This window comes from Brassica rapa, chromosome A06, assembly GCF_000309985.2.
Source record: "Brassica rapa cultivar Chiifu-401-42 chromosome A06, CAAS_Brap_v3.01, whole genome shotgun sequence".
Taxonomy (NCBI): Eukaryota; Viridiplantae; Streptophyta; class Magnoliopsida; order Brassicales; family Brassicaceae; genus Brassica; species Brassica rapa.
Genome location: NC_024800.2, coordinates 47,663 through 75,338, shown reverse-complemented (window position 1 = coordinate 75,338; position 27,676 = coordinate 47,663). Strand labels below are relative to the sequence as shown.

General features: G+C 29.6%; 1 protein-coding gene across 1 annotated transcript; it reads right to left on the bottom strand.

Moving 5' to 3' along the window:
* Nucleotides 1–207: 207 nt before the first annotated feature.
* LOC103871350 (protease 2) lies at nucleotides 208–4,586 on the bottom strand. The gene is made up of 11 exons (XM_009149594.3): nucleotides 4,203–4,586; nucleotides 3,172–3,455; nucleotides 2,889–3,083; nucleotides 2,428–2,774; nucleotides 1,923–2,214; nucleotides 1,513–1,671; nucleotides 1,077–1,442; nucleotides 921–986; nucleotides 792–840; nucleotides 537–660; nucleotides 208–417 (listed from the first exon to the last, which is right to left on the bottom strand). Exons 1-11 carry the CDS (start codon nucleotides 4,549–4,551, stop codon nucleotides 339–341), a joined length of 2,310 nt encoding a protein of 769 aa, XP_009147842.2. The 5' UTR covers nucleotides 4,552–4,586; the 3' UTR covers nucleotides 208–338.
* Nucleotides 4,587–27,676: the final 23,090 nt, after the last annotated feature.

The window sequence follows — 27,676 nt, the reverse complement described above, 5'->3', positions numbered from 1 at the left end:
AGAGGTTTGGAAAGTTATATAACTGTCATGAAAACTTCATATGCATGCAATAGCAACGTTAAATACTTTTTAACACTCGGAATCAATCAAATCCATTTTAGAATAAAATTAGCCACAGAGATTAGTGCTTAGTTTTTTAGATCTCTATGATCTCGCTCACGACCATCGTTAAGAAGCATTTTCAGACCATTGTTAAGCCTTTTTTTAATACTGTCTTGTTAAGTCTTTAGCTCTTTTATTAGCAAACGCATAAAAATGTGTCTAGAAGGAATCTGAGCTTAAAGAAAAGAGCGCATAAAATAAATCTAAACTCTCTTAGTGGCTTTTTTTCTGATCACTCACACAGAAGCTGGAATCATGTCCAGAACTTTCATCATGAACGCAAACGTAAACGCATCTTCCTGAAGCTTCTCGAATCTGCATTATAGCATCAAACATGGGTCAATCACATAGCAAAAACCAACCAAGCTTAGTTTGAACACAACTCGAGTCCAGTACAAACGGATGTGTTTGTAATGTTGAGACTACGTTCATACCTCCCAGATTTGGAGAAATGTCCAGCGCCAAGCTCACATTTGAACAAAAGCAAGTTGTTGTCAGTCTTCATTTCTCTCAGTTTCGCCACAAACTTGGCAGGTTCAGAGTACATCACCCTTGGATCTGTTGGTCACAAACCCAGTTACAAACATAGATAAGTCAGAAGCTAATCATAAAGATCAGGAAATAACGTACTTTGCCAAAATGAGAAGCAATTTTGATTCCATAGTGTATCTAGACAAATGAATGCTTACCATTTAACCCAGCAGTAACAAGAACATTTGGATAATTCTGCGCCGTGACCTGTTACATTGGCATAAATGGATCATCACAAAGACCTTCCATGTTATTGCATAAATACCAAAACGAGGCGATATACTCACATTGTCAACAGGGGAATATGACTTCATGTAGAAGTAGAACTCTTCCTTTCTGGGGTCACCCCACTCCTACAAATGATAGAAACCAACAAATAACACATGTAAGTAAGAAAGTATGTAATTCAATGTTTCAAGGCGTTGGGCAAGTATCAAACCAACCTCCCATTCTGATGTAGTAAGCGGAATAGTTGGGTCCAGCATTGTTGTCAAAACGTCTACAAAAGGAACTCCAGCAATAACCACTTTGAACAAGTCAGGCCTCATGTTCAGAACAGCACCCATCAGCAAGCCACCAGCACTCCTTCCTTCGACACACAGTTTTTCCTTTGAGCAATACTTAAGTTCTATTAAAGACTCAGCACAAGCTATAAAATCAGTGAATGTGTTCTTCTTCTTCAACAGCTTCCCGTTCTCGTACCACTGCCTCCCCATTTCACCGCCCCCACGAATATGTGCAATTACATAGATAAAACCACGATCTAACAAGGATAACCTTGATGCCTTGAAATATGGATCCACCGAGATCTGTAACGATGAGAGTAATTTATAGCTTCGCACACCAAAAAAATAAGTGAAAGGACCATAAAAGCTTTACCTCATATGAACCATATCCATACAGCAGACATGGATCAGACCCATCGAGCTTTGCAAGGTTTTTGTTATAAACAATAGACATTGGAACTTGAGTTCCGTCAGCTGCAGTGACCCATTTTCTTTCTGTAACATAATTCGATGCATCGAAACCTCCCAATACCTGTAAAAATACAGCATGTTATCATAAAGATCAAGCGATGACCATGTCCAAAGATAAGGCAGCTTATTTACGGGAAAAAAAATTGTAACACCAAAGTAACAGCCAGAAAGATAGTGCGTTTCATGTAAATATGACTCGCCACCATTATACGCTTATGCATTGCAAATATTTAAATTCGCAAATATATGTGCAGAGTGAATATGAAACTGATCTAAAGTGCCAGGAGTCGTAAAGAATAAGTTGTTACTTACTGTGTCAATCTTCTTGATAACAGAAGTGCCACTATCCATGTCATAGTCATACACAGAAGGAGGTGTCTTCATCGAGCTGTAGCGGAACCTTAAAACACTGGACGCAAATTCAGACTCTGTTGAGTCAATTGAATAGACCGGATCAACAAAGCTAACACTACGACCAGCTTGGAGATTGTTCAGAGGCTGTCCCTCAGCGGGAAGTCTATGAACTGTTATCTTCTGCAGTCCCTGTTCACGCTCGAATACTGCAAGATGATCTCGAAAGAGCTTAATTTCCTGAATCTTTACGCTGTCCATATCAAAAATACAGTGTAATTATTACCATATGGCTATATGATACAAGGTGAACTTATATTTAAGTGAATAATGCAGTATAAAACTCAATTAGCGATTGGAAAAAAATCGAAGAATATAAATGAGACTAAAAACTAGTTGGACTTCCTCAGGATTTTGGATATGAACACTGACAATGACAAAACAGATTCTAACAAAAATGGTTTACCTTTCTCTATGCGGAATCAGAACTGTTGTCTTAGATGTGTCATCAACTGAACAGGCCACCAGTTCTGAGTTGTAAAACTCAGTGCTCCTTCTCTGGATGAAAAAGTGGTTCCCTCGATGGCTGACAGATGAATCAATGCCATCTACACGAGGTGTCAGCACCTTGAGTCCATCCTGAGGCTTGGACACATCAAGCGAGAAGACAAATCTTGTAGTTTTGCTTTCGGATGCAACAAAAATATACTTATGGCTCTCAGAGGCGTGAAGATCAAGAGAAAACATATCATCCTTCTCGTGGTAGAGGCATACATCACTGGATTGTTCTGTCCCCAACTTATGTAACCAAACCTGTCACAATAAATGTACGAAAATGACAACATGAAGTTTCAAAGAAACAGTATTTAATGTAATAAGAATAATTAATAGAGCAAAATCTAAATAAAAAATCGTTCAGAAGTAAACCTTATCAGGTCGCAGGATTTCGTCCATAGTAATGTAGACCAAAGCATCATTACCAGCCCATTCAAGATAACAAGTCAGTCCTTTAAGTGGTTGTCCCAATGGTTTCAGGGACTCAGAATCGATGACGTTCACTGTATATATCTCATCACCTTTTGTGTCCTCTGCATAGGCCACCAATTTATGATCTGGACTAGCCTAAAGAGAATGAAATATCATTGTTAACAAAAAAACAGTTTCTGAAATCAAAGTCTATCTCCAGCGAAGTTTCCCATAGTCGTCTAACCTTGAAGGCACCAATACTGTAGTAGTCAAACTCTTGGGCCTTGATATTCTCATCCAAAATGATATGCTCAGGAGGAGCATCTGGACCAGTTGGCATAGTGTCATACACAGAAGGCTCAGCTTTGTTGTCAGCGATCAAACGCCTACAGTGCTGAACATATTCCTTTCCTTGAAGATTCTTCTTGTAATAGTAGTAAGGACCCTTGCGTAGAGGTGCAGATATATCATCTTCTTTGATCCTCCCTCTTATTTCAGCAAACAGCTTATTCTCAAATTCCTTAGTCCCTGAAAAAAATTAAGTTCCCATCTAATTATCTCACAGCTTGCACAGTCAATGTATTATTCCTGAGCATTTGTAACTGAACCACAAATCCGAACCAGAAAACTTAAACCAGTGCCCGACCAGATCTATAGACCCAAAAACCCAAAATAATAAAAAATTGATAGACTGAAAAAACCATGAGTCTGTGGTCGGATGGTTTCGGTGGATCCTTTTACCCGAGTTCGAATCCGCACCACACCAGATTTCCACTAACAGCCACAGCTTTCACATTTTACATTCTCTTTCCGGAGAATGGTTTACCATTTTCAGATAAACTGAAAATACTATTTTGAATTTAGCTGTTATTGGTTTATATATTTTGATTGATTTAGAAATCCATATAGTATTTATAAATTCAATTAAAATATGCAAATCCGGAGGTTTTCTTCAGATTAGAGTCTTTGGATTTAACTAAGAAATCCAAACAAATCCATTCAAATTCATTATAAAATCAAATATATTAGTAAATCCGTACGATTGAATAACATTTGATTTGATATAAAATTTATGATTCATTAAACCAATAACACATGATTTTAATACAGATTTGAAAATCATAGAACCAATAACTGTATCGATGACATTCAATTTTTAATCCAAAATTACAAATTTATTATTAACCGAATCCAACCATAATCTATAATCCAAAGTATTATAAACCGAATCGAGATGCGAAAAAACACTAATCCCTAACAACCTAACTAACTCACCAGACATGACGGAACCAGTGTAGTCATTTTCTTCACGGAGGTATGAAAGCATATCGGGATTGCAACGAGAATCATCACGAAGCCAATAGTAATTGTCAACCCTAACGTCACCGAACATCTGCATCACGTGCTCCACTTTCTTCGCCGCGGGAGGGGATCTCGTTTCCGCCATGTCTCCCGACCGCAATGAGGAAGAACACAACCGTAGATTAGATCGGCGGCGAGGAAGAGGAAGAAGAGGAGGGAGGCAGGAGAGAGGAGCACCGAAGTGGAGAAGACGACGATGATGAGGTGCGAGAAAGTGGGAGCCAAGGGCAGCAGCAACGAGTCCTCCTCTCCTTACTATCATATCATTTACAGGTTTGGTGTTTATCTAGTGAGCGTAACACACGGGACACGAGTTTGTTATTAGGTTATCGGTTATTTCCGGTTTAGTTATACCAAATTCGGTTCACACTAAATTCCACAAATCGAACTCATTCATCACATTTTGGTTTGATTGTTTCGAACATATGATGTTACATTTTTAAATAAATAAACAAAAAAGTGGTGAATATATGATTACTACAATTTTTCGTAAAAATCAATTTCAATATATATATAAATAATCTAAACCGAACCGGACTAAACCAAACAAACATGATAAAATTGGTGTCTACCCCTACAAAAATATTGAGTTTTTGGTAAATACTTTATATACTGAAGCCTATAATCTTTAGTGTTGTTTTAAAATTTCTACCATATTCTACATTTGTATTAATGTATGCTAAACTCTTTTTCATGGTAAATGAGTATCTTTCAATTGTTTTTATCAAATAATTTAATAAAACTTCATAATACTCCCTAAATCGATGGAATAATAACTATAAAATTATTATTTTCTTGATAAACGGAGACGACAAAGGCTCCAAACCTCTTTGAACATCATCATATGTTAGTGCAGTATGAAACTAGCATTAAAACAATATTGTCATATTTTTTGAAATTTTCTCAAAATCTATGGGCTAACCCCTACAAAAATATTGAGTTTTTGGTAAATACTTTATACACTGCAGCCTATAATCTTTAGTGTTGTTTTAAAATTTATACCATATTCTACATTTGTATTAATGTATGCTAAACTCTTTTTCATGGTAAATGAGCATCTTTCAATGGTTTTTATCAATTAATTTAGTAAAACTTCATAATACCTCCTAAATCGATGGAATAACCACTATAAAATTATTATTTTCTTGATAAACGGAGAGCACAAAGGCTCCAAACCTCTTTGAACATCATCATATGTTACTTCAGGATGCAACTAGACATTAAAACAATATTATCATATTTTTTTAAATTTTCTCAAAATCTATGGGCTAACCCCTACAAAAATATTGAGTTTTTGGTAAATACTTTGTATACTGAAGCCTATAATCTTTAGTGTTGTTTTAAAATTTCTACCATATTCTACATTTGTATTAATGTATGCTTAAATATTTTTCATGGTAAATGAGCATCTTTCAATTGTGTTTATCAAATAATTTAATAAAACTTCATAATACTCCCTAAATCGATGGAATAACCACTATAAAATTATTATTTTCTTGATAAACGGAGAGCACAAAAGCTCCAAACCTCTTTGAACATCATATCATATGTTAGTGCAGGATGCAACTAGTCATTAAAACAATATTGTCATATTTTTTGAAATTTTCTCAAAATCTATGGGCTAACCCCTACAAAAATATCGAGTTTATGGTAAATACTTTATATACTGAAGCCTATAATCTTTAGTGTTGTTTTAAAATTTCTACCATATTCTACATTTGTATTAGTGTATGCAAAACTCTTTTTCATGGTAAATGAGCATCTTTCAATTGTTTTTATCAAATAATTTAATAAAACTTCATAATACTCCCTAAATCGATGGAATAACCACTACAAAATTATTATTTTCTTGATAAACGGAGACGACAAAGGCTCCAAACCTCTTTGAACATCATCATATGTTAGTGCAGGATGCAACTAGGCATTAAAACAATATTGTCATATTTTTTGAAATTTTCTCAAAATCTATGGGCTAACTAACCCCTACAAAAATATTGAGTTTTTGGTAAATACTTTGTATACTGAAGCCTATAATATTTAGTGTTGTTTTAAAATTTCTACCATATTCTACATTTGTATTAATGTATGCTTAACTCTTTTTCATGGTAAATGAGCATCTTTCAATTGTTTTTATCAAATAATTTAATAAAACTTCATAATACTCCCTAAATCGATGGAATAACCACTATAAAATTATTATTTTCTTGATAAACGGAGACGACAAAGGCTCCAAACCTCTTTGAACATCATCATATTTTAGTGCAGTATGAAACTAGCATTAAAACAATATTGTCATATTTTTTGAAATTTTCTCAAAATCTATGGGCTAACCCCTACAAAAATATCGAGTTTATGGTAAATACTTTATATACTGAAGCCTATAATCTTTAGTGTTGTTTTAAAATTTCTACCATATTCTACATTTGTATTAGTGTATGCAAAACTCTTTTTCATGGTAAATGAGCATCTTTCAATTGTTTTTATCAAATAATTTAATAAAACTTCATAATACTCCCTAAATCGATGGAATAACCACTATAAAATTATTATTTTCTTGATAAACGGAGACGACAAAGGCTCCAAACCTCTTTGAACATCATCATATGTTAGTGCAGGATGCAACTAGGCATTAAAACAATATTGTCATATTTTTTGAAATTTTCTCAAAATCTATGGGCTAACTAACCCTACAAAAATATTGAGTTTTTGGTAAATACTTTGTATACTGAAGCCTATAATCTTTAGTGTTGTTTTAAAATTTCTACCATATTCTACATTTGTATTAATGTATGCTTAACTCTTTTTCATGGTAAATGAGCATCTTTCAATTGTTTTTATCAAATAATTTAATAAAACTTCATAATACTCCCTAAATCGATGGAATAACCACTATAAAATTATTATTTTCTTGATAAACGGAGACGACAAAGGCTCCAAACCTCTTTGAACATCATCATATTTTAGTGCAGGATGCAACTAGCATTAAAACAATATTGTCATATTTTTTGAAATTTTCTCAAAATCTATGGGCTAACCCCTACAAAAATATCGAGTTTATGGTAAATACTTTATATACTGAAGCCTATAATCTTTAGTGTTGTTTTAAAATTTCTACCATATTCTACATTTGTATTAATGTATGCAAACTCTTTTTCATGGTAAATGAGCATCTTTCAATTGTTTTTATCAAATAATTTAATAAAACTTCATAATACTCCCTAAATCGATGGAATAACCACTATAAAATTATTATTTTCTTGATAAACGGAGACGACAAAGGCTCCAAACCTCTTTGAACATCATCATATGTTAGTGCAGGATGCAACTAGGCATTAAAACAATATTGTCATATTTTTTGAAATTTTCTCAAAATCTATGGGCTAACCCCTACAAAAATATTGAGTTTTTGGTAAATACTTTATATACTGAAGCCTATAATCTTTAGTGTTGTTTTAAAATTTCTACCATATTCTACATTTGTATTAATGTATGCTAAACTCTTTTTCATGGTAAATGAGCATCTTTCAATTGTTTTTATCTAATAATTTAATAAAACTTCATAATACTCCCTAAATCGATGGAATAACCACTATAAAATTATTATTTTCTTGATAAACGGAGAGCACAAAGGCTCCAAACCTCTTTGAACATCATCATATGTTAGTGCAGGATGCAACTAGGCATTAAAACAATATTGTCATATTTTTTGAAATTTTCTCAAAATCTATGGGCTAACCCCTACAAAAATATTGAGTTTTTGGTAAATACTTTATATACTGAAGCCTATAATCTTTAGTGTTGTTTTAAAATTTCTACCATATTCTACATTTGTATTAATGTATGCTAAACTCTTTTTTGTGGTAAATGAGCATCGTTCAATAGTTTTTATCAAATAATTTAATAAAACTTCATAATACTTCCTAAATCGAGGGAATAACCACTATAAAATTATTATTTTCTTGATAAACAGAGAGCACAAAGGCTCCAAACCACTTTGAACATCATCATATGTTAGTGCAGGATGCAACTAGGCATTAAAACAATATTATCATATTTTTTGAAATTTTCTCAAAATCTATGGGCTAACCCCTACAAAAATATTGAGTTTTTGGTAAATACTTTATATACTGAAGCCTATAATCTTTAGTGTTGTTTTAAAATTTCTACCATATTCTACATTTGTATTAATGTATGCTAAACTCTTTTTCATGGTAAATGAGCATCTTTCAATTGTTTTTATCAAATAATTTAATAAAACTTCATAATACTCCCTAAATCGATGGAATAACCACTATAAAATTATTATTTTCTTGATAAACGGAGACGACAAAGGCTCCAAACCTCTTTGAACATCATCATATGTTAGTGCAGGATGCAACTAGGCATTAAAACAATATTGTCATATTTTTTGAAATTTTCTCAAAATCTATGGGCTAACCCCTACAAAAATATTGAGTTTTTGGTAAATACTTTATATACTGAAGCCTATAATCTTTAGTGTTGTTTTAAAATTTCTACCATATTCTACATTTGTATTAATGTATGCTAAACTCTTTTTCATGGTAAATGAGCATCGTTCAATTGTTTTTATCAATTAATTTAGTAAAACTTCATAATACCCCTAAATCGATGGAATAACCACTATAAAATTATTATTTTCTTGATAAACGGAGAGCACAAAGGCTCCAAACCTCTTTGAACATCATCATATGTTAGTGCAGGATGCAACTAGGCATTAAAACAATATTGTCATATTTTTTGAAATTTTCTCAAAATCTATGGGCTAACCCCTACAAAAATATTGAGTTTTTGGTAAATACTTTATATACTGAAGCCTATAATCTTTAGTGTTGTTTTAAAATTTCTACCATATTCTACATTTGTATTAATGTATGCTAAACTCTTTTTCATGGTAAATGAGCATCTTTCAATTGTTTTTATCAAATAATTTAATAAAACTTCATAATACTCCCTAAATCGATGGAATAACCACTATAAAGTTATTATTTTCTTGATAAACGGAGACGACAAAGGCTCCAAACCTCTTTGAACATCATCATATGTTAGTGCAGGATGCAACTAGGCATTAAAACAATATTGTCATATTTTTTGAAATTTTCTCAAAATCTATGGGCTAACCCCTACAAAAATATTGAGTTTTTGGTAAATACTTTATATACTGAAGCCTATAATCTTTAGTGTTGTTTTAAAATTTCTACCATATTCTACATTTGTATTAATGTATGCTAAACTCTTTTTCATGGTAAATGAGCATCTTTCAATTGTTTTTATCAAATAATTTAATAAAACTTCATAATACTCCCTAAATCGATGGAATAACCACTATAAAGTTATTATTTTCTTGATAAACGGAGACGACAAAGGCTCCAAACCTCTTTGAACATCATCATATGTTAGTGCAGGATGCAACTAGGCATTGAAACAATATTGTCATATTTTTTGAAATTTTCTCAAAATCTATGGGCTAACCCCTACAAAAATATTGAGTTTTTGGTAAATACTTTATATACTGAAGCTTCTACCATATTCTACATTTGTATTAATGTATGCTAAACTATTTTTTGTGGTAAATGAGCATCGTTCAATAGTTTTTATCAATTAATTTAGTAAAACTTCATAATACTTCCTAAATCGATGGAATAACCACTATAAAATTATTATTTTCTTGATAAACGGAGAGCACAAAAGCTCCAAACCTCTTTGAACATCATCATATGTTAGTGCAGGATGCAACTAGGCATTAAAACAATATTGTCATATTTTTTGAAATTTTCTCAAAATCTATGGGCTAACCCCTACAAAAATATTGAGTTTTTGGTAAATACTTTGTATACTGAAGCCTATAATCTTTAGTGTTGTTTTAAAATTTCTACCATATTCTACATTTGTAATAATGTAGAATATGCTATTTTTTCATGGTAAATGAGTATCTTTCAATTGTTTTTATCAAATAATTTAATAAAACTTCATAATACTCCCTAAATCGATGGAATAACCACTATAAAATTATTATTTTCTTGATAAACGGAGACGACAAAGGCTCCAAACCTCTTTGAACATCATCATATGTTAGTGCAGGATGCAACTAGGCATTAAAACAATATTGTCATATTTTTTGAAATTTTCTCAAAATCTATGGGCTAACCCCTACAAAAATATTGAGTTTTTGGTAAATACTTTATATACTGAAGCCTATAATCTTTAGTGTTGTTTTAAAATTTCTACCATATTCTACATTTGTATTAATGTATGCTAAACTCTTTTTCATGGTAAATGAGCATCGTTCAATTGTTTTTATCAATTAATTTAGTAAAACTTCATAATACCCCCTAAATCGATGGAATAACCACTATAAAATTATTATTTTCTTGATAAACGGAGAGCACAAAGGCTCCAAACCTCTTTGAACATCATCATATGTTAGTGCAGGATGCAACTAGGCATTAAAACAATATTGTCATATTTTTTGAAATTTTCTCAAAATCTATGGGCTAACCCCTACAAAAATATTGAGTTTTTGGTAAATACTTTATATACTGAAGCCTATAATCTTTAGTGTTGTTTTAAAATTTATACCATATTCTACATTTGTATTAATGTATGCTAAACTTTTTTCATGGTAAATGAGCATCTTTCAATTGTTTTTATCAAATAATTTAATAAAACTTCATAATACTCCCTAAATCGATGGAATAACCACTATAAAATTATTATTTTCTTGATAAACGGAGACGACAAAGGCTCCAAACCTCTTTGAACATCATCATATGTTAGTGCAGGATGCAACTAGGCATTAAAACAATATTGTCATATTTTTTGAAATTTTCTCAAAATCTATGGGCTAACCCCTACAAAAATATTGAGTTTTTGGTAAATACTTTATATACTGAAGCCTATAATCTTTAGTGTTGTTTTAAAATTTCTACCATATTCTACATTTGTATTAATGTATGCTAAACTCTTTTTCATGGTAAATGAGCATCGTTCAATTGTTTTTATCAATTAATTTAGTAAAACTTCATAATACCTCCTAAATCGATGGAATAACCACTATAAAATTATTATTTTCTTGATAAACGGAGAGCACAAAGGCTCCAAACCTCTTTGAACATCATCATATGTTAGTGCAGGATGCAACTAGGCATTAAAACAATATTGTCATATTTTTTGAAATTTTCTCAAAATCTATGGGCTAACCCCTACAAAAATATTGAGTTTTTGGTAAATACTTTATATACTGAAGCCTATAATCTTTAGTGTTGTTTTAAAATTTCTACCATATTCTACATTTGTATTAATGTATGCTAAACTCTTTTTCATGGTAAATGAGCATCTTTCAATTGTTTTTATCAAATAATTTAATAAAACTTCATAATACTCCCTAAATCGATGGAATAACCACTATAAAGTTATTATTTTCTTGATAAACGGAGACGACAAAGGCTCCAAACCTCTTTGAACATCATCATATGTTAGTGCAGGATGCAACTAGGCATTAAAACAATATTGTCATATTTTTTGAAATTTTCTCAAAATCTATGGGCTAACCCCTACAAAAATATTGAGTTTTTGGTAAATACTTTATATACTGAAGCCTATAATCTTTAGTGTTGTTTTAAAATTTCTACCATATTCTACATTTGTATTAATGTATGCTAAACTCTTTTTCATGGTAAATGAGCATCTTTCAATTGTTTTTATCAAATAATTTAATAAAACTTCATAATACTCCCTAAATCGATGGAATAACCACTATAAAATTATTATTTTCTTGATAAACGGAGACGACAAAGGCTCCAAACCTCTTTGAACATCATCATATGTTAGTGCAGGATGCAACTAGGCATTAAAACAATATTGTCATATTTTTTGAAATTTTCTCAAAATCTATGGGCTAACCCCTACAAAAATATTGAGTTTTTGGTAAATACTTTATATACTGAAGCCTATAATCTTTAGTGTTTTTTAAAATTTCTACCATATTCTACATTTGTATTAATGTATGCTTAACTCTTTTTCATGGTAAATGAGCATCTTTCAATTGTTTTTATCAAATAATTTAATAAAACTTCATAATACTCCCTAAATCGATGGAATAACCACTATAAAATTATTATTTTCTTGATAAACGGAGACGACAAAGGCTCCAAACCTCTTTGAACATCATCATATGTTAGTGCAGGATGCAACTAGGCATTAAAACAATATTGTCATATTTTTTGAAATTTTCTCAAAATCTATGGGCTAACCCCTACAAAAATATTGAGTTTTTGGTAAATACTTTATATACTGAAGCCTATAATCTTTAGTGTTGTTTTAAAATTTCTACCATATTCTACATTTGAATTAATGTATGCTAAACTCTTTTTCATGGTAAATGAGCATCGTTCAATTGTTCTTATCAATTAATTTAGTAAAACTTCATAATACCCCTAAATCGATGGAATAACCACTATAAAATTATTATTTTCTTGATAAACGGAGACGACAAAGGCTCCAAACCTCTTTGAACATCATCATATGTTAGTGCAGGATGCAACTAGGCATTAAAACAATATTGTCATATTTTTTGAAATTTTCTCAAAATCTATGGGCTAACCCCTACAAAAATATTGAGTTTTTGGTAAATACTTTGTATACTGAAGCCTATAATCTTTAGTGTTGTTTTAAAATTTCTACCATATTCTACATTTGTATTAATGTATGCTAAACTCTTTTTCATGGTAAATGAGCATCTTCAAATTGTTTTTATCAAATAATTTAATAAAACTTCATAATACTCCCTAAATCGATGGAATAACCACTATAAAGTTATTATTTTCTTGATAAACGGAGACGACAAAGGCTTCAAACCACTTTGAACATCATCATATGTTAGTGCAGGTTGCAACTAGGCATTAAAACAATATTGTCATATTTTTTGAAATTTTATCAAAATATATGGGTTAACACCTACAAAAATATTCAGTTTTTGGTAAATATTTTATATACTGAAGCCTATAATCTTTAGTGTTGTTTTAAAATTTCTACCATATTCTACATTTGTATTAATGTATGCTAAACTCTTTTTCATGGTAAATGAGCATCTTTCAATTGTTTTTATCAAATAATTTAATAAAACTTCATAATACTCCCTAAATCGATGGAATAACCACTATAAAATTATTATTTTCTTGATAAACGGAGAGCACAAAGGCTCCAAACCTCTTTGAACATCATCATATGTTAGTGCAGGATGCAACTAGGCATTAAAAAAATATTGTCATATTTTTTGAAATTTTCTCAAAATCTATGGGCTAACCCCTACAAAAATATTGAGTTTTTGGTAAATACTTTATATACTGAAGCCTATAATCTTTAGTGTTGTTTTAAAATTTCTACCATATTCTACATTTGTATTAATGTATGCTAAACTCTTTTTCATGGTAAATGAGCATCTTTCAATTGTTTTTATCAAATAATTTAATAAAACTTCATAATACTCCCTAAATCGATGGAATAACCACTATAAAATTATTATTTTCTTGATAAACGGAGACGACAAAGGCTCCAAACCTCTTTGAACATCATCATATGTTAGTGCAGGATGCAACTAGGCATTAAAACAATATTGTCATATTTTTTGAAATTTTTCAAAATCTATGGGCTAACCCCTACAAAAATATTGAGTTTTTGGTAAATACTTTATATACTGAAGCCTATAATCTTTAGTGTTGTTTTAAAATTTCTACCATATTCTACATTTGTATTAATGTATGCTAAACTCTTTTTCATGGTAAATGAGCATCTTTCAATGTTTTTTATCAATAATTTAATAAAACTTCATAATACTCCCTAAATCGATGGAATAACCACTATAAAATTATTATTTTCTTGATAAACGGAGACGACAAAGGCTCCAAACCTCTTTGAACATCATCATATGTTAGTGCAGGATGCAACTAGGCATTAAAACAATATTGTCATATTTTTTGAAATTTTCTCAAAATCTATGGGCTAACCCCTACAAAAATATTGAGTTTTTGGTAAATACTTTATATACTGAAGCCTATAATCTTTAGTGTTGTTTTAAAATTTCTACCATATTCTACATTTGTATTAATGTATGCTAAACTCTTTTTCATGGTAAATGAGCATCGTTCAATTGTTTTTATCAATTAATTAATAAAACTTCATAATACCCCCTAAATCGATGGAATAACCACTATAAATTATTATTTTCTTGATAAAAGGAGACGACAAAGGCTCCAAACCTCTTTGAACATCATCATATGTTAGTGCAGGATGCAACTAGGCATTAAAACAATATTGTCATATTTTTGAAATTTTCTCAAAATCTATGGGCTAACCCACAAAAATATTGAGTTTTTGGTAAATACTTTATATACTGAAGCCTATAATCTTTAGTGTTGTTTTAAAATTTATACCATATTCTACATTTGTATTAATGTATGCTAAACTCTTTTCATGGTAATGAGCATCGTTCAAATTGTTTTTTATCAATTAATTTAGTAAAACTTCATAATACCCCTAAATCGATGGAATAACCACTATAAAATTATTATTTTCTTGATAAACGGAGAGCACAAAGGCTCCAAACCTCTTTGAACATCATCATATGTTAGTGGATGCAGGATGCAAGAGCATTAAACAATATGTCATATTTTTTGAAATTTTCTCAAAATCTATGGGCTAACCCCTACAAAAATATTGAGTTTTTGGTAAATACTTTATATACTGAAGCCTATAATCTTTAGTGTTGTTTTAAAATTTCTACCATATTCTACATTTGTATTAATGTATGCTAAACTCTTTTTCATGGTAAATGAGCATCGTCAATTGTTTTTATCAAATAATTTAGTAAAACTTCATAATACTCCCTAAATCGATGGAATAACCATAAAAATTATTATTTTCTTGATAAACGGAGACGACAAAGGCTCCAAACCTCTTTGAACATCATCATATGTTAGTGCAGGATGCAACTAGGCATTAAAACAATATTGTCATATTTTTTGAAATTTTCTCAAAATCTATGGGCTAACCCCTACAAAAATATTGAGTTTTTGGTAAATACTTTATATACTGAAGCCTATAATCTTTAGTGTTGTTTTAAAATTTCTACCATATTCTACATTTGTATTAATGTATGCTAAACTCTTTTTCATGGTAAATGAGCATCTTTCGATTGTTTTTATCAATTAATTTAGTAAAACTTCATAATACCCCTAAATCGATGGAATAACCACTATAAAATTTATTTTCTTGATAAACGGAGACACAAAGGCTCCAAACCTCTTTGAACATCATCATATGTTAGTGCAGGATGCAACTAGGCATTAAAACAATATTGTCATATTTTTTGAAATTTTCTCAAAATCTATGGGCTAACCCCTACAAAAATATTGAGTTTTTGGTAAATACTTTATATACTGAAGCCTATAATCTTTAGTGTTGTTTTAAAATTTCTACCATATTCTACATTTGTATTAATGTATGCTAAACTCTTTTTCATGGTAAATGAGCATCGTTCAATTGTTTTTATCAATTAATTTAGTAAAACTTCATAATACCCCCTAAATCGATGGAATAACCAATATAAAATTATTATTTTCTTGATAAACGGGGAGCACAAAGGCTCCAAACCTCTTTGAACATCATCATATGTTAGTGCAGGATGCAACTAGGCATTAAAACAATATTGTCATATTTTTTGAAATTTTCTCAAAATCTATGGGCTAACCCCTACAAAAATATTGAGTTTTTGGTAAATACTTTATATACTGAAGCCTATAATCTTTAGTGTTTTTTAAAATTTCTACCATATTCTACATTTGTATTAATGTATGCTAAACTCTTTTTCATGGTAAATGAGCATCGTTCAATTGTTTTTATCAATTAATTTAGTAAAACTTCATAATACCCCCTAAATCGATGGAATAACCACTATAAAATTATTATTTTCTTGATAAACGGAGAGCACAAAGGCTCCAAACCTCTTTGAACATCATCATATGTTAGTGCAGGATGCAACTAGGCATTAAAACAATATTGTCATATTTTTTGAAATTTTCTCAAAATCTATGGGCTAACCCCTACAAAAATATTGAGTTTTTGGTAAATACTTTATATACTGAAGCCTATAATCTTTAGTGTTGTTTTAAAATTTCTACCATATTCTACATTTGTATTAATGTATGCTAAACTCTTTTTCATGGTAAATGAGCATCTTTCAATTGTTTTTATCAAATAATTTAGTAAAACTTCATAATACCCCCTAAATCGATGGAATAACCACTATAAAATTATTTTTTTCCTGATAAACGGAGAGCACAAAGGCTCCAAACCTCTTTGAACATCATCACATGTTAGTGGAGGATGCAACTAGGCATTAAAACAATATTGTCATATTTTTTGAAATTTTCTCAAAATATATGGGCTAACCCCTACAAAAATATTGAGTTTTTGGTAAATACTTTATATACTGAAGCCTATAATCTTTAGTGTTGTTTTAAAATTTCTACCATATTCTACATTTGTATTAATGTATGCTAAACTCTTTTCATGGTAAATGAGCATCGTTCAATTGTTTTTATCAATTAATTTAGTAAAACTTCATAATACCCCCTAAATTGATGGAATAACCACTATAAAATTATTATTTTCTTGATAAACGGAGACGACAAAGGCTCCAAACCTCTTTGAACATCATCATATGTTAGTGCAGGATGCAACTAGGCATTAAAGCAATATTGTCATATTTTTTGAAATTTTCTCAAAATCTATGGGCTAACTCCTACAAATATATTGAGTTTTTGGTAAATACTTTATATACTAAAGCCTATAATCTTTAGTGTTGTTTTAAAATTTCTAACCATATTCTTAATTTGTATTAATGTATGCTAAACTCTTTTTCATTGTAAATGAGCATCGTTCAATTGTTTTTATCAATTAATTTAGTAAAACTTCATAATACTCCTAAATCGATGGAATAACCACTATAAATCACAATTTTCTTGATAAACGGAGACGACAAAGGCTCCAAACATGTTTGAACATCATCATATGTTAGTGCAGGATGCAACTAGGCATTAAAAAAATATTATCATATTTTTTGAAATTTTTTCAAAATCTATGGGCTAAAGCCCTACAAAAATATTGAGTTTTTGGTAAATACTTTATATACTGAAGCCTATAATCTTTAGTGTTGTTTTAAAATTTCTACCATATTCTACATTTGTATTAATGTATGCTAAACTCTTTTTCATGGTAAATGAGCATCGTTCAATAGTTTTTATCAAATAATTTCATAAAACTTCATAATACTCCCTAAATCGATGGAATAACCACTATAAAGTTATTATTTTCTTGATAAACGGAGACGACAAAGGCTCCAAACCTCTTTGAACATCATCATATGTTAGTGCAGGATGCAACTAGGCATTAAAACAATATTGTCATATTTTTTGAAATTTTCTCAAAATCTATGGGCTAACCCCCTACAAAAATATTGAGTTTTTGGTAAATACTTTATATACTGAAGCCTATAATCTTTAGTGTTGTTTTAAAATTTCTACCATATTCTACATTTGTATTAATGTATGCTAAACTCTTTTTCATGGTAAATGAGCATCGTTCAATTTTTTTATCAATTAATTTAGTAAAACTTCATAATACCCCCTAAATCGATGGAATAACCACTATAAAATTATTATTTTCTTGATAAACGGAGAGCACAAAGGCTCCAAACCTCTTTGAACATCATCATATGTTAGTGCAGAATGCAACTAGGCATTAAAACAATATTGTCATATTTTTTGAAATTTTCTCAAAATCTATGGGCAAACCCCTACAAAAATATTGAGTTTTTGGTACTTTGTATACTGAAACCTATAATCTTTTGTGTTGTTTTAAAATTTCTACCGTATTCTACATTTGTATTAATGTATGCTTAACTCTTTTTCGTGGTAAATGAGCATCGTTCAATTGTTTTTATCAATTAATTTATTAAAACTTCATAATACTCTCTAAATCGATGGAATAACCACTATAAAGTTATTATTTTCTTGATAAACGGATACGACAAAGGCTCCAAACCTCTTTGAATATCATCATATGTTAGTGCAGGATGCAACTAGGCATTAAAAAAATATTCATATTTTTTGAAATTTTCTCAAAATATATGGGCTAACTCCTACAAAAATATTGAGTTTTTGGTAAATACTTTATATACTGAAGCCTATAATCTTTAGTGTCGTTTTAAAATTTCTACCATATTCTACATTTGTATTAATGTATGCTAAACTCTTTTTCATGGTAAATGAGCATCTTTCAATTGTTTTTATCAATTAATTTAGTAAAACTTCATAATACTCCCTAAATCGATGGAATAACCACTATAAAATTATTATTTTCTTGATAAACGGAGACGACAAAGGCTCCAAACCTCTTTGAACATCATCATATGTTAGTGCAGGATGCAACTAGGCATTAAAACAATATTGTCATATTTTTTGAAATTTTCTCAAAATCTATGGGCTAACCCCTACAAAAATATTGAGTTTTTGGTAAATACTTTATATACTGAAGCCTATAATCTTTAGTGTTGTTTTAAAATTTCTACCATATTCTACATTTGTATTAATATATGCTAAACTCTTTTTCATGGTAAATGAGCATAGTTCAATTGTTTTTATCAATTATTTTAGTAAAACTTCATAATACCCCTAAATCGATGGAAAAATTATTATTTTCTTGATAAACAGAGAGCACAAAGGCTTCAAACCTCTTTGAACATCATCATATGTTAGTGTAGGATGCAACTAGGCATTAAAACAATATTGTCATATTTTTTGAAATTTTCTCAAAATCTATGGGCTAACCCCTACAAAAATATTGAGTTTTTGGTAAATACTTTATATACTGAAGCCTATAATCTTTAGTGTTGTTTTAAAATTTCTACCATATTCTACATTTGTATTAATGTATGCTAAACTCTTTTCATGGTAAAGGTAAATGAGCATCGTTCAATTGTTTTTATCAATTAATTTAGTAAAACTTCATAATACCCCCTAAATCGATGGAATAACCAATATAAAGTTATTATTTTCTTGATAAACGGGGAGCACAAAGGCTCCAAACCTCTTTGAACATCATCATATGTTAGTGCAGGATGCAACCAGGCATTATAACAATATTGTCATATTTTTTGAAATTTTCTCAAAATCTATGTGCTAACCCCTACAAAAATATTGAGTTTTTGGTAAATACTTTATATACTGAAGCATATAATCTTTAGTGTTGTTTTAAAATTTCTACCATATTCTACATTTGTATTAATGTATGCTAAACTCTTTTTCATGGTAAATGAGCCTCGTTCAATTTTTTTATCAATTAATTTAGTAAAACTTCATAATACTCCCTAAATCGATGGAATAACCACTATAAAATTATGATTTTCTTGATAAACGGAGACACAAAGGTTCCAAACCTCTTTGAGCATCATCATATGTTATTGCAGGATGAAACTAGGCATTAAAACAATATTTTCATATTTTTTGAAATTTTATCAAAATCTATGGGCTAACCCCCCCTACAAAAATATTGAGTTTTTGGTAAATATTTTATATACTAAAGCCTATAAACTTTAGTGTTGTTTTAAAATTTCTACCATATTCTACATTTGTATTAATGTATGCTAAACTCTTTTTCATGGTAAATGAGCATCGTTCAATTTTTTTATCAATTAATTTAGTAAAACTTCATAATACTCTCTAAATCGATGGAATAACCACTATAAAATTATTATTTTCTTGATAAACGGAGACGACAAAGGCTCCAAACCTCTTTGAACATCATCATATGTTAGTGCAGGATGAAACTAGGCATTAAAACAATATTGTCATATTTTTTGAAATTTTCTCAAAATCTATGGGCTAACCCCTACAAAAATATTGAGTTTTTGGTAAATACTTTATATACTGAAGCCTATAATCTTTAGTGTTGTTTTAAAATTTCTACCATATTCTACATTTGTATTAATGTATGCTAAACTTTTTTCATGGTAAATGAGCATCGTTCAATTGTTTTTATCAATTAATTTAGTAAAACTTCATAATACTCCCTAAATCGATGGAATAACCACTATAAAAATTTATTATTTTCTTGATAAACGGAGACGACAAAGGCTCCAAACCTCTTTGAACATCATCATATGTTAGTGCAGGATGCAACTAGGCATTAAAACAATATTGTCATATTTTTTGAAATTTTCTCAAAATCTATGGGCTAACCCCTACAAAATATTGAGTTTTTGGTAAATACTTTATATACTGAAGCCTATAATCTTTAGTGTTGTTTTAAAATTTCTACCATATTCTACATTTGTATTAATGTATGCTAAACTCTTTTTCATGGTAAATGAGCATCGTTCAATTGTTTTTATCAATTAATTTAGTAAAACTTCATAATACCCCCTAAATCGATGGAATAACCACTATAAAATTATTATTTTCTTGATAAACGGAGACGACAAAGGCTCCAAACCTCTTTGAACATCATCATATGTTAGTGCAGGATGCAACTAGGCATTAAAACAATATTGTCATATTTTTTGAAATTTTCTCAAAATCTATGGGCTAACCCCTACAAAAATATTGAGTTTTTGGTAAATACTTTATATACTGAAGCCTATAATCTTTAGTGTTGTTTTAAAATTTCTACCATATTCTACATTTGTATTAATGTATGCTAAACTCTTTTTCATGGTAAATGAGCATCGTTCAATTGTTTTTATCAATTAATTTAGTAAAACTTCATAATACCCCCTAAATCGATGGAATAACCACTATAAAATTATTATTTTCTTGATAAACGAGAGCACAAAGGCTCCAAACCTCTTTGAACATCATCATATGTTAGTGCAGGATGCAACTAGGCATTAAAACAATATTGTCATATTTTTTGAAATTTTCTCAAAATCTATGGGCTAACCCCTACAAAAATATTGAATTTTTGGTAAATTCGTTATATAATGAAGCCCATAATCTGTAGTGTTTTTTTAAAATTTCTACCATATTCTACATTTGTATTAATGTATGCTCAACTCTTTTTCATGGTAAATGAGTATCGTTCAATTGTTTTATCAATTATTTTAGTAAAACTTCATAACACTCCCTAAATCGATGGAATAACCACTAAAAATTATTATTTTCTTAATAAACGGAGACGACAAAGGCTCCAAACCTCTTTGAACATCATCATATGTTAGTGCAGGATGCAACTAGGCATTAAAACAATATTATCATATTTTTTGAAATTTTCTCAAAATCTATGGGCTAACCCCTACAAAAATATTGAGTTTTTGGTAAATACTTTATATACTGAAGCCTATAATCTTTAGTGTTGTTTTAAAATTTCTACCATATTCTACATTTGTATTAATGTATGCTAAACTCTTTTTCATGGTAAATGAGCATCTTCAATTGTTTTTATCAATAATTTAGTAAAACTTCATAATACTCCCTAAATCGATGGAATAACCACTATAAAATTATTATTTTCTTGATAAACGGAGACGACAAAGGCTCCAAACCTCTTTGAACATCATCATATGTTAGTGCAGGATGCAACTAGGCATTAAAACAATATTGTCATATTTTTTGAAATTTTCTCAAAATCTATGGGCTAACCCCTACAAAAATATTGAGTTTTTGGTAAATACTTTATATACTGAAGCCTATAATCTTTAGTGTTGTTTTAAAATTTCTACCATATTCTACATTTGTATTAATGTATGCTAAACTCTTTTTCATGGTAAATGAGCATCGTTCAATGTTTTTTATCAATTAATTTAGTAAAACTTCATAATACCCCTAAATCGATGGAATAACCACTATAAATTATTATTTTCTTGATAAACGGAGAGCACAAAGGCTCCAAACCTCTTTGAACATCATCATATGTTAGTGCAGGATGCAACTAGGCATTAAAACAATATTGTCATATTTTTTGAAATTTTCTCAAAATCTATGGGCTAACCCCTACAAAAATATTGAGTTTTTGGTAAATACTTTATATACTGAAGCCTATAATCTTTAGTGTTGTTTTAAAATTTCTACCATATTCTACATTTGTATTAATGTGTATTAATGTATGCTAAACTCTTTTCATGGTAAATGAGCATCGTTCAATTGTTTTTATCAATTAATTTAGTAAAACTTCATATTACCCCCTAAATCGATGGAATAACCACTATAAAATTATTATTTCTTGATAAACGGAGAGCACAAAGGCTCCAAACCTCTTTGAACATCATCATATGTTAGTGCAGGATGCAACTAGGCATTAAAACAATATTGTCATATTTTTTGAAATTTTCTCAAAATCTATGGGCTAACCCCTACAAAAATATTGAGTTTTTGGTAAATACTTTATATACTGAAGCCTATAATCTTTAGTGTTGTTTTAAAATTTCTACCATATTCTACATTTGTATTAATGTATGCTAAACTCTTTTTCATGGTAAATGAGCATCGTACAATTGTTTTTTATCAATTAATTTAGTAAAACTTCATAATACCCCCTAAATCGATGGAATAACCAATATAAAATTATTATTTTCTTGATAAACGGAGAGCACAAAGGCTCCAAACCTCTTTGAACATCATCATATGTTAGTGCAGGATGCAACTAGGCATTGAAACAATATTGTCATATTTTTTGAAATTTTCACAAAATCTATGGGCTAACCCCTACAAAATATTGAGTTTTTGGTAAATACTTTATATACTGAAGCCTATAATCTTTAGTGTTGTTTTAAAATTTCTACCATATTCTACATTTGTATTAATGTATGCTAAACTCTTTTTTGTGGTAAATGAGCATCGTTCAATAGTTTTTATCAAATAATTTAATAAAACTTCATAATACTTCCTAAATCGAGGGAATAACCACTATAAAATTATTATTTTCTTGATAAACGGAGAGCACAAAGGCTCCAAACCTCTTTGAACATCATCATATGTTAGTGCAGGATGCAACTAGGCATTAAAACAATATTGTCATATTTTTTGAAATTTTCTCAAAATCTATGGGCTAACCTCTACAAAAATATTGAGTTTTTGGTAAATACTTTATATACTGAAGCCTATAATCTTTAGTGTTGTTTAAAAATTTTTACCATATTCTACATTTGTATTAATGTATGCTAATCTCTTTTTCATGGTAAATGAGCATCATTCAATTGTTTTTATCAATTAATTTAGTAAAACTTCATAATACCCAAATCGATGGAATAACCACTATAAAATTATTATTTTCTTGATAAACGAGAGCACAAAGGCTCCAAACCTCTTTGAACATCATCATATGTTAGTGCAGGATGCAACTAGGCATTAAAACAATATTGTCATATTTTTTGAAATTTTCTCAAAATCTATGGGCTAACCCTAAAAAAATATTGAGTTTTTGGTAAATACTTTATATACTGAAAGCCTATAATCTTTAGTGTTGTTTTAAAATTGCTACCATATTCTACATTTGTATTAATGTATGCTAAACTCATTTTCATGGTAAATGAGCATCGTTCAATGGTTTTTATCAATTAATTTAGTAAAACTTCATAACCCCCTAAATCGATGGAATAACAATTATAAATTATTATTTTCTTGATAAACGGAGAGCACAAAGGCTCCTAACCTCTTTGAACATCATCATATGTTAGTGCAGGATGCAACTAGGCATTAAAACAATATTGTCATATTTTTGAAATTTTCTCAAAATCTATGGGCTAACCCCTACAAAAATATTGAGTTTTTGGTAAATACTTTATATACTGAAGCCTATAATCTTTATTGTTGTTTTAAAATTTCTACCATATTCTACATTTGTATTAATGTATGCTAAACTCTTTTTCATGGTAAATGAGCATCGTTCAATTTTTTTATTCATTAATTTAGTAAAACTTCATAATACTCCCTAAATCGATGGAATAACCACTATAAAATTATTATTTTCTTGATAAACGGAGAGACAAAGGCTCCAAACCTCTTTGAACATCATCATATGTTAGTGCAGGATGCAACTAGGCATTAAAACAATATTGTCATATTTTTTGAAATTTTCTCAAAATCTATGGGCTAACCCCTACAAAAATATTGAGTTTTTGGTAAATACTTTATATACTGAAGCCTATAATCTTTAGTGTTGTTTTAAAATTTCTACCATATTCTACATTTGTATTAATGTATGCTAAACTCTTTTTCATGGTAAATGAGCATCGTTCAATTGTTTTTATCAATTAATTTAGTAAAACTTCATAATACTCCCTAAATCGATGGAATAACCACTATAAATTATGATTTTCTTGATAAACGGAGACGACAAAGGCTCCAAACCTCTTTGAACATCATCATATGTTAGTGCAGGATGCAACTAGGCATTAAAACAATATTGTCATATTTTTTGAAATTTTCTCAAAATCTATGGGCTAACCCCTACAAAATATTGAGTTTTTGGTAAATACTTTATATACTGAAGCCTATAATCTTTAGTGTTGTTTTAAAATTTCTACCATATTCTACATTTGTATTAATGTATGCTAAACTCTTTTTCATGGTAAATGAGCATCTTCAATTGTTTTTATCAATTAATTTAGTAAAACTTCATAATACTCCCTAAATCGATGGAATAACCACTATAAAATTATTATTTTCTTGATAAACGGAGACGACAAAGGCTCCAAACCTCTTTGAACATCATCATATGTTAGCAGGATGCAACTAGGCATTAAAACAATATTGTCATATTTTTTGAAATTTTCTCAAAATCTATGGGCTAACCCCTACAAAAATATTGAGTTTTTGGTAAATACTTTATATACTGAAGCCTATAATCTTTAGTGTTGTTTTAAAATTTCTACCATATTCTACATTTGTATTAATGTATGCTAAACTCTTTTTCATGGTAAATGAGCATCGTTCAATTGTTTTTATCAATTAATTTAGTAAAACTTCATAATACCCCTAAATCGATGGAATAACCACTATAAAATTATTATTTTCTTGATAAACGGAGACACAAGGCTCCAAACCTCTTTGAACATCATCATATGTTAGTGCAGGATGCAACTAGGCATTAAAACAATATTGTCATATTTTTTGAAATTTTCTCAAAATCTATGGGCTAACCCCTACAAAAATATTGAGTTTTTGGTAAATACTTTATATACTGAAGCCTATAATCTTTAGTGTTGTTTTAAAATTTCTACCATATTCTACATTTGTATTAATGTATGCTAAACTCTTTTTCATGGTAAATGAGCATCGTTCAATTGTTTTTATCAATTAATTTAGTAAAACTTCATAATACTCCCTAAATCGATGGAATAACCACTATAAATTATGATTTTCTTGATAAACGGAGAGCACAAAGGCTCCAAACCTCTTTGAACATCATCATATGTTAGTGCAGGATGCAACTAGGCATTAAAACAATATTGTCATATTTTTTGAAATTTTCTCAAAATCTATGGGCTAACCCCTACAAAATATTGAGTTTTTGGTAAATACTTTATATACTGAAGCCTATAATCTTTAGTGTTGTTTTAAAATTTCTACCATATTCTACATTTGTATTAATGTATGCTAAACTCTTTTTCATGGTAAATGAGCATCGTTCAATTTTTTTTATCAATTAATTTAGTAAAACTTCATAATACTCCCTAAATCGATGGAATAACCACTATAAAATTATTATTTTCTTGATAAACGAGCACAAAGGCTCCAAACCTCTTTGAACATCATCATATGTTAGTGCAGGATGCAACTAGGCATTAAAACAATATTGTCATATTTTTTGAAATTTTCTCAAAATCTATGGGCTAACCCTACAAAAATATTGAGTTTTTGGTAAATACTTTATATACTGAAGCCTATAATCTTTAGTGTTGTTTTAAAATTTCTACCATATTCTACATTTGTATTAATGTATGCTAAACTCTTTTTCATGGTAAATGAGCATCGTTCAATTGTTTTTTATCAATTAATTTAGTAAAACTTCATAATACTCCCTAAATCGATGGAATAACCACTATAAATTATTATTTTCTTGATAAACAGAGACGACAAAGGCTCCAAACCTCTTTGAACATCATCATATGTTAGTGCAGGATGCAACTAGGCATTAAAACAATATTGTCATATTTTTTGAAATTTTCTCAAAATCTATGGGCTAACCCCTACAAAATATTGAGTTTTTGGTAAATACTTTATATACTGAAGCCTATAATCTTTAGTGTTGTTTTAAAATTTCTACCATATTCTACATTTGTATTAATGTATGCTAAACTCTTTTTCATGGTAAATGAGCATCGTTCAATTGTTTTTATCAATTAATTTAGTAAAACTTCATAATACTCCCTAAATCGATGGAATAACCACTATAAAATTATTATTTTCTTGATAAACGGAGACGACAAAGGCTCCAAACCTCTTTGAACATCATCATATGTTAGTGCAGGATGCAACTAGGCATTAAAACAATATTGTCATATTTTTTGAAATTTTCTCAAAATCTATGGGCTAACCCCTACAAATATATTGAGTTTTTGGTAAATACTTTATATACTGAAGCCTATAATCTTTAGTGTTGTTTTAAAATTTCTACCATATTCTACATTTGTATTAATGTATGCTAAACTCTTTTTCATGGTAAATGAGCATCGTTCAATTGTTTTTATCAATTAATTTAGTAAAACTTCATAATACTCCCTAAATCGATGGAATAACCACTATAAAGTTCTTAATTTCTTGATAAACGGAGACGACAAAGGCTCCAAAACTCTTTGAACATTATCATATGTTAGTGCAGGATGCAACGAGGCATTAAAACAACATTGTCATATTTTTAAAATTTTTTCTCAAAATCTATGGGCTAACCCCTACAAAAATATTGAGGTTTTGGTAAATACTTTATATTGTGAAGCCTATAATCTTTAGTGTTGTTTTAAAATTTCTACCATATTCTACATTTTTATTAATGTATGCTAAACTCTTTTTCATGGTAAATGAGCATCGTTCAATTGTTTTTATCAATTAATTTAGTAAAACTTCATAATACCCTCTAAATCGATGGAATAACCAATATAAAATTATTATTTTCTTGATAAACGGAGAGCACAAAGGCTCCAAACCTCTTTGAACATCATCATATGTTAGTGCAGGATGCAACTAGGCATTAAAACAATATTGTCATATTTTTTGAAATTTTCTCAAAATCTATGGGCTAACCCTACAAAAATATTGAGTTTTTGGTAAATACTTTATATACTGAAGCCTATAATCTTTAGTGTTGTTTTAAAATTTCTA

Coding starts and splice junctions, on each gene's coding strand:
- LOC103871350 (XM_009149594.3), bottom strand. CDS start 4,551: ATGATAGTAAGGAGAGGAGGACTCGTTGCTGCTGCCCTTGGCTCCCAC. Junction 2,775..2,888: donor AAATCCTGCGACCTGATAAG/GTTTACTTCTGA, acceptor TTATTGTGACAG/GTTTGGTTACATAAGTTGGG. Junction 1,672..1,922: donor TTATCAAGAAGATTGACACA/GTAAGTAACAAC, acceptor GTATTTTTACAG/GTATTGGGAGGTTTCGATGC.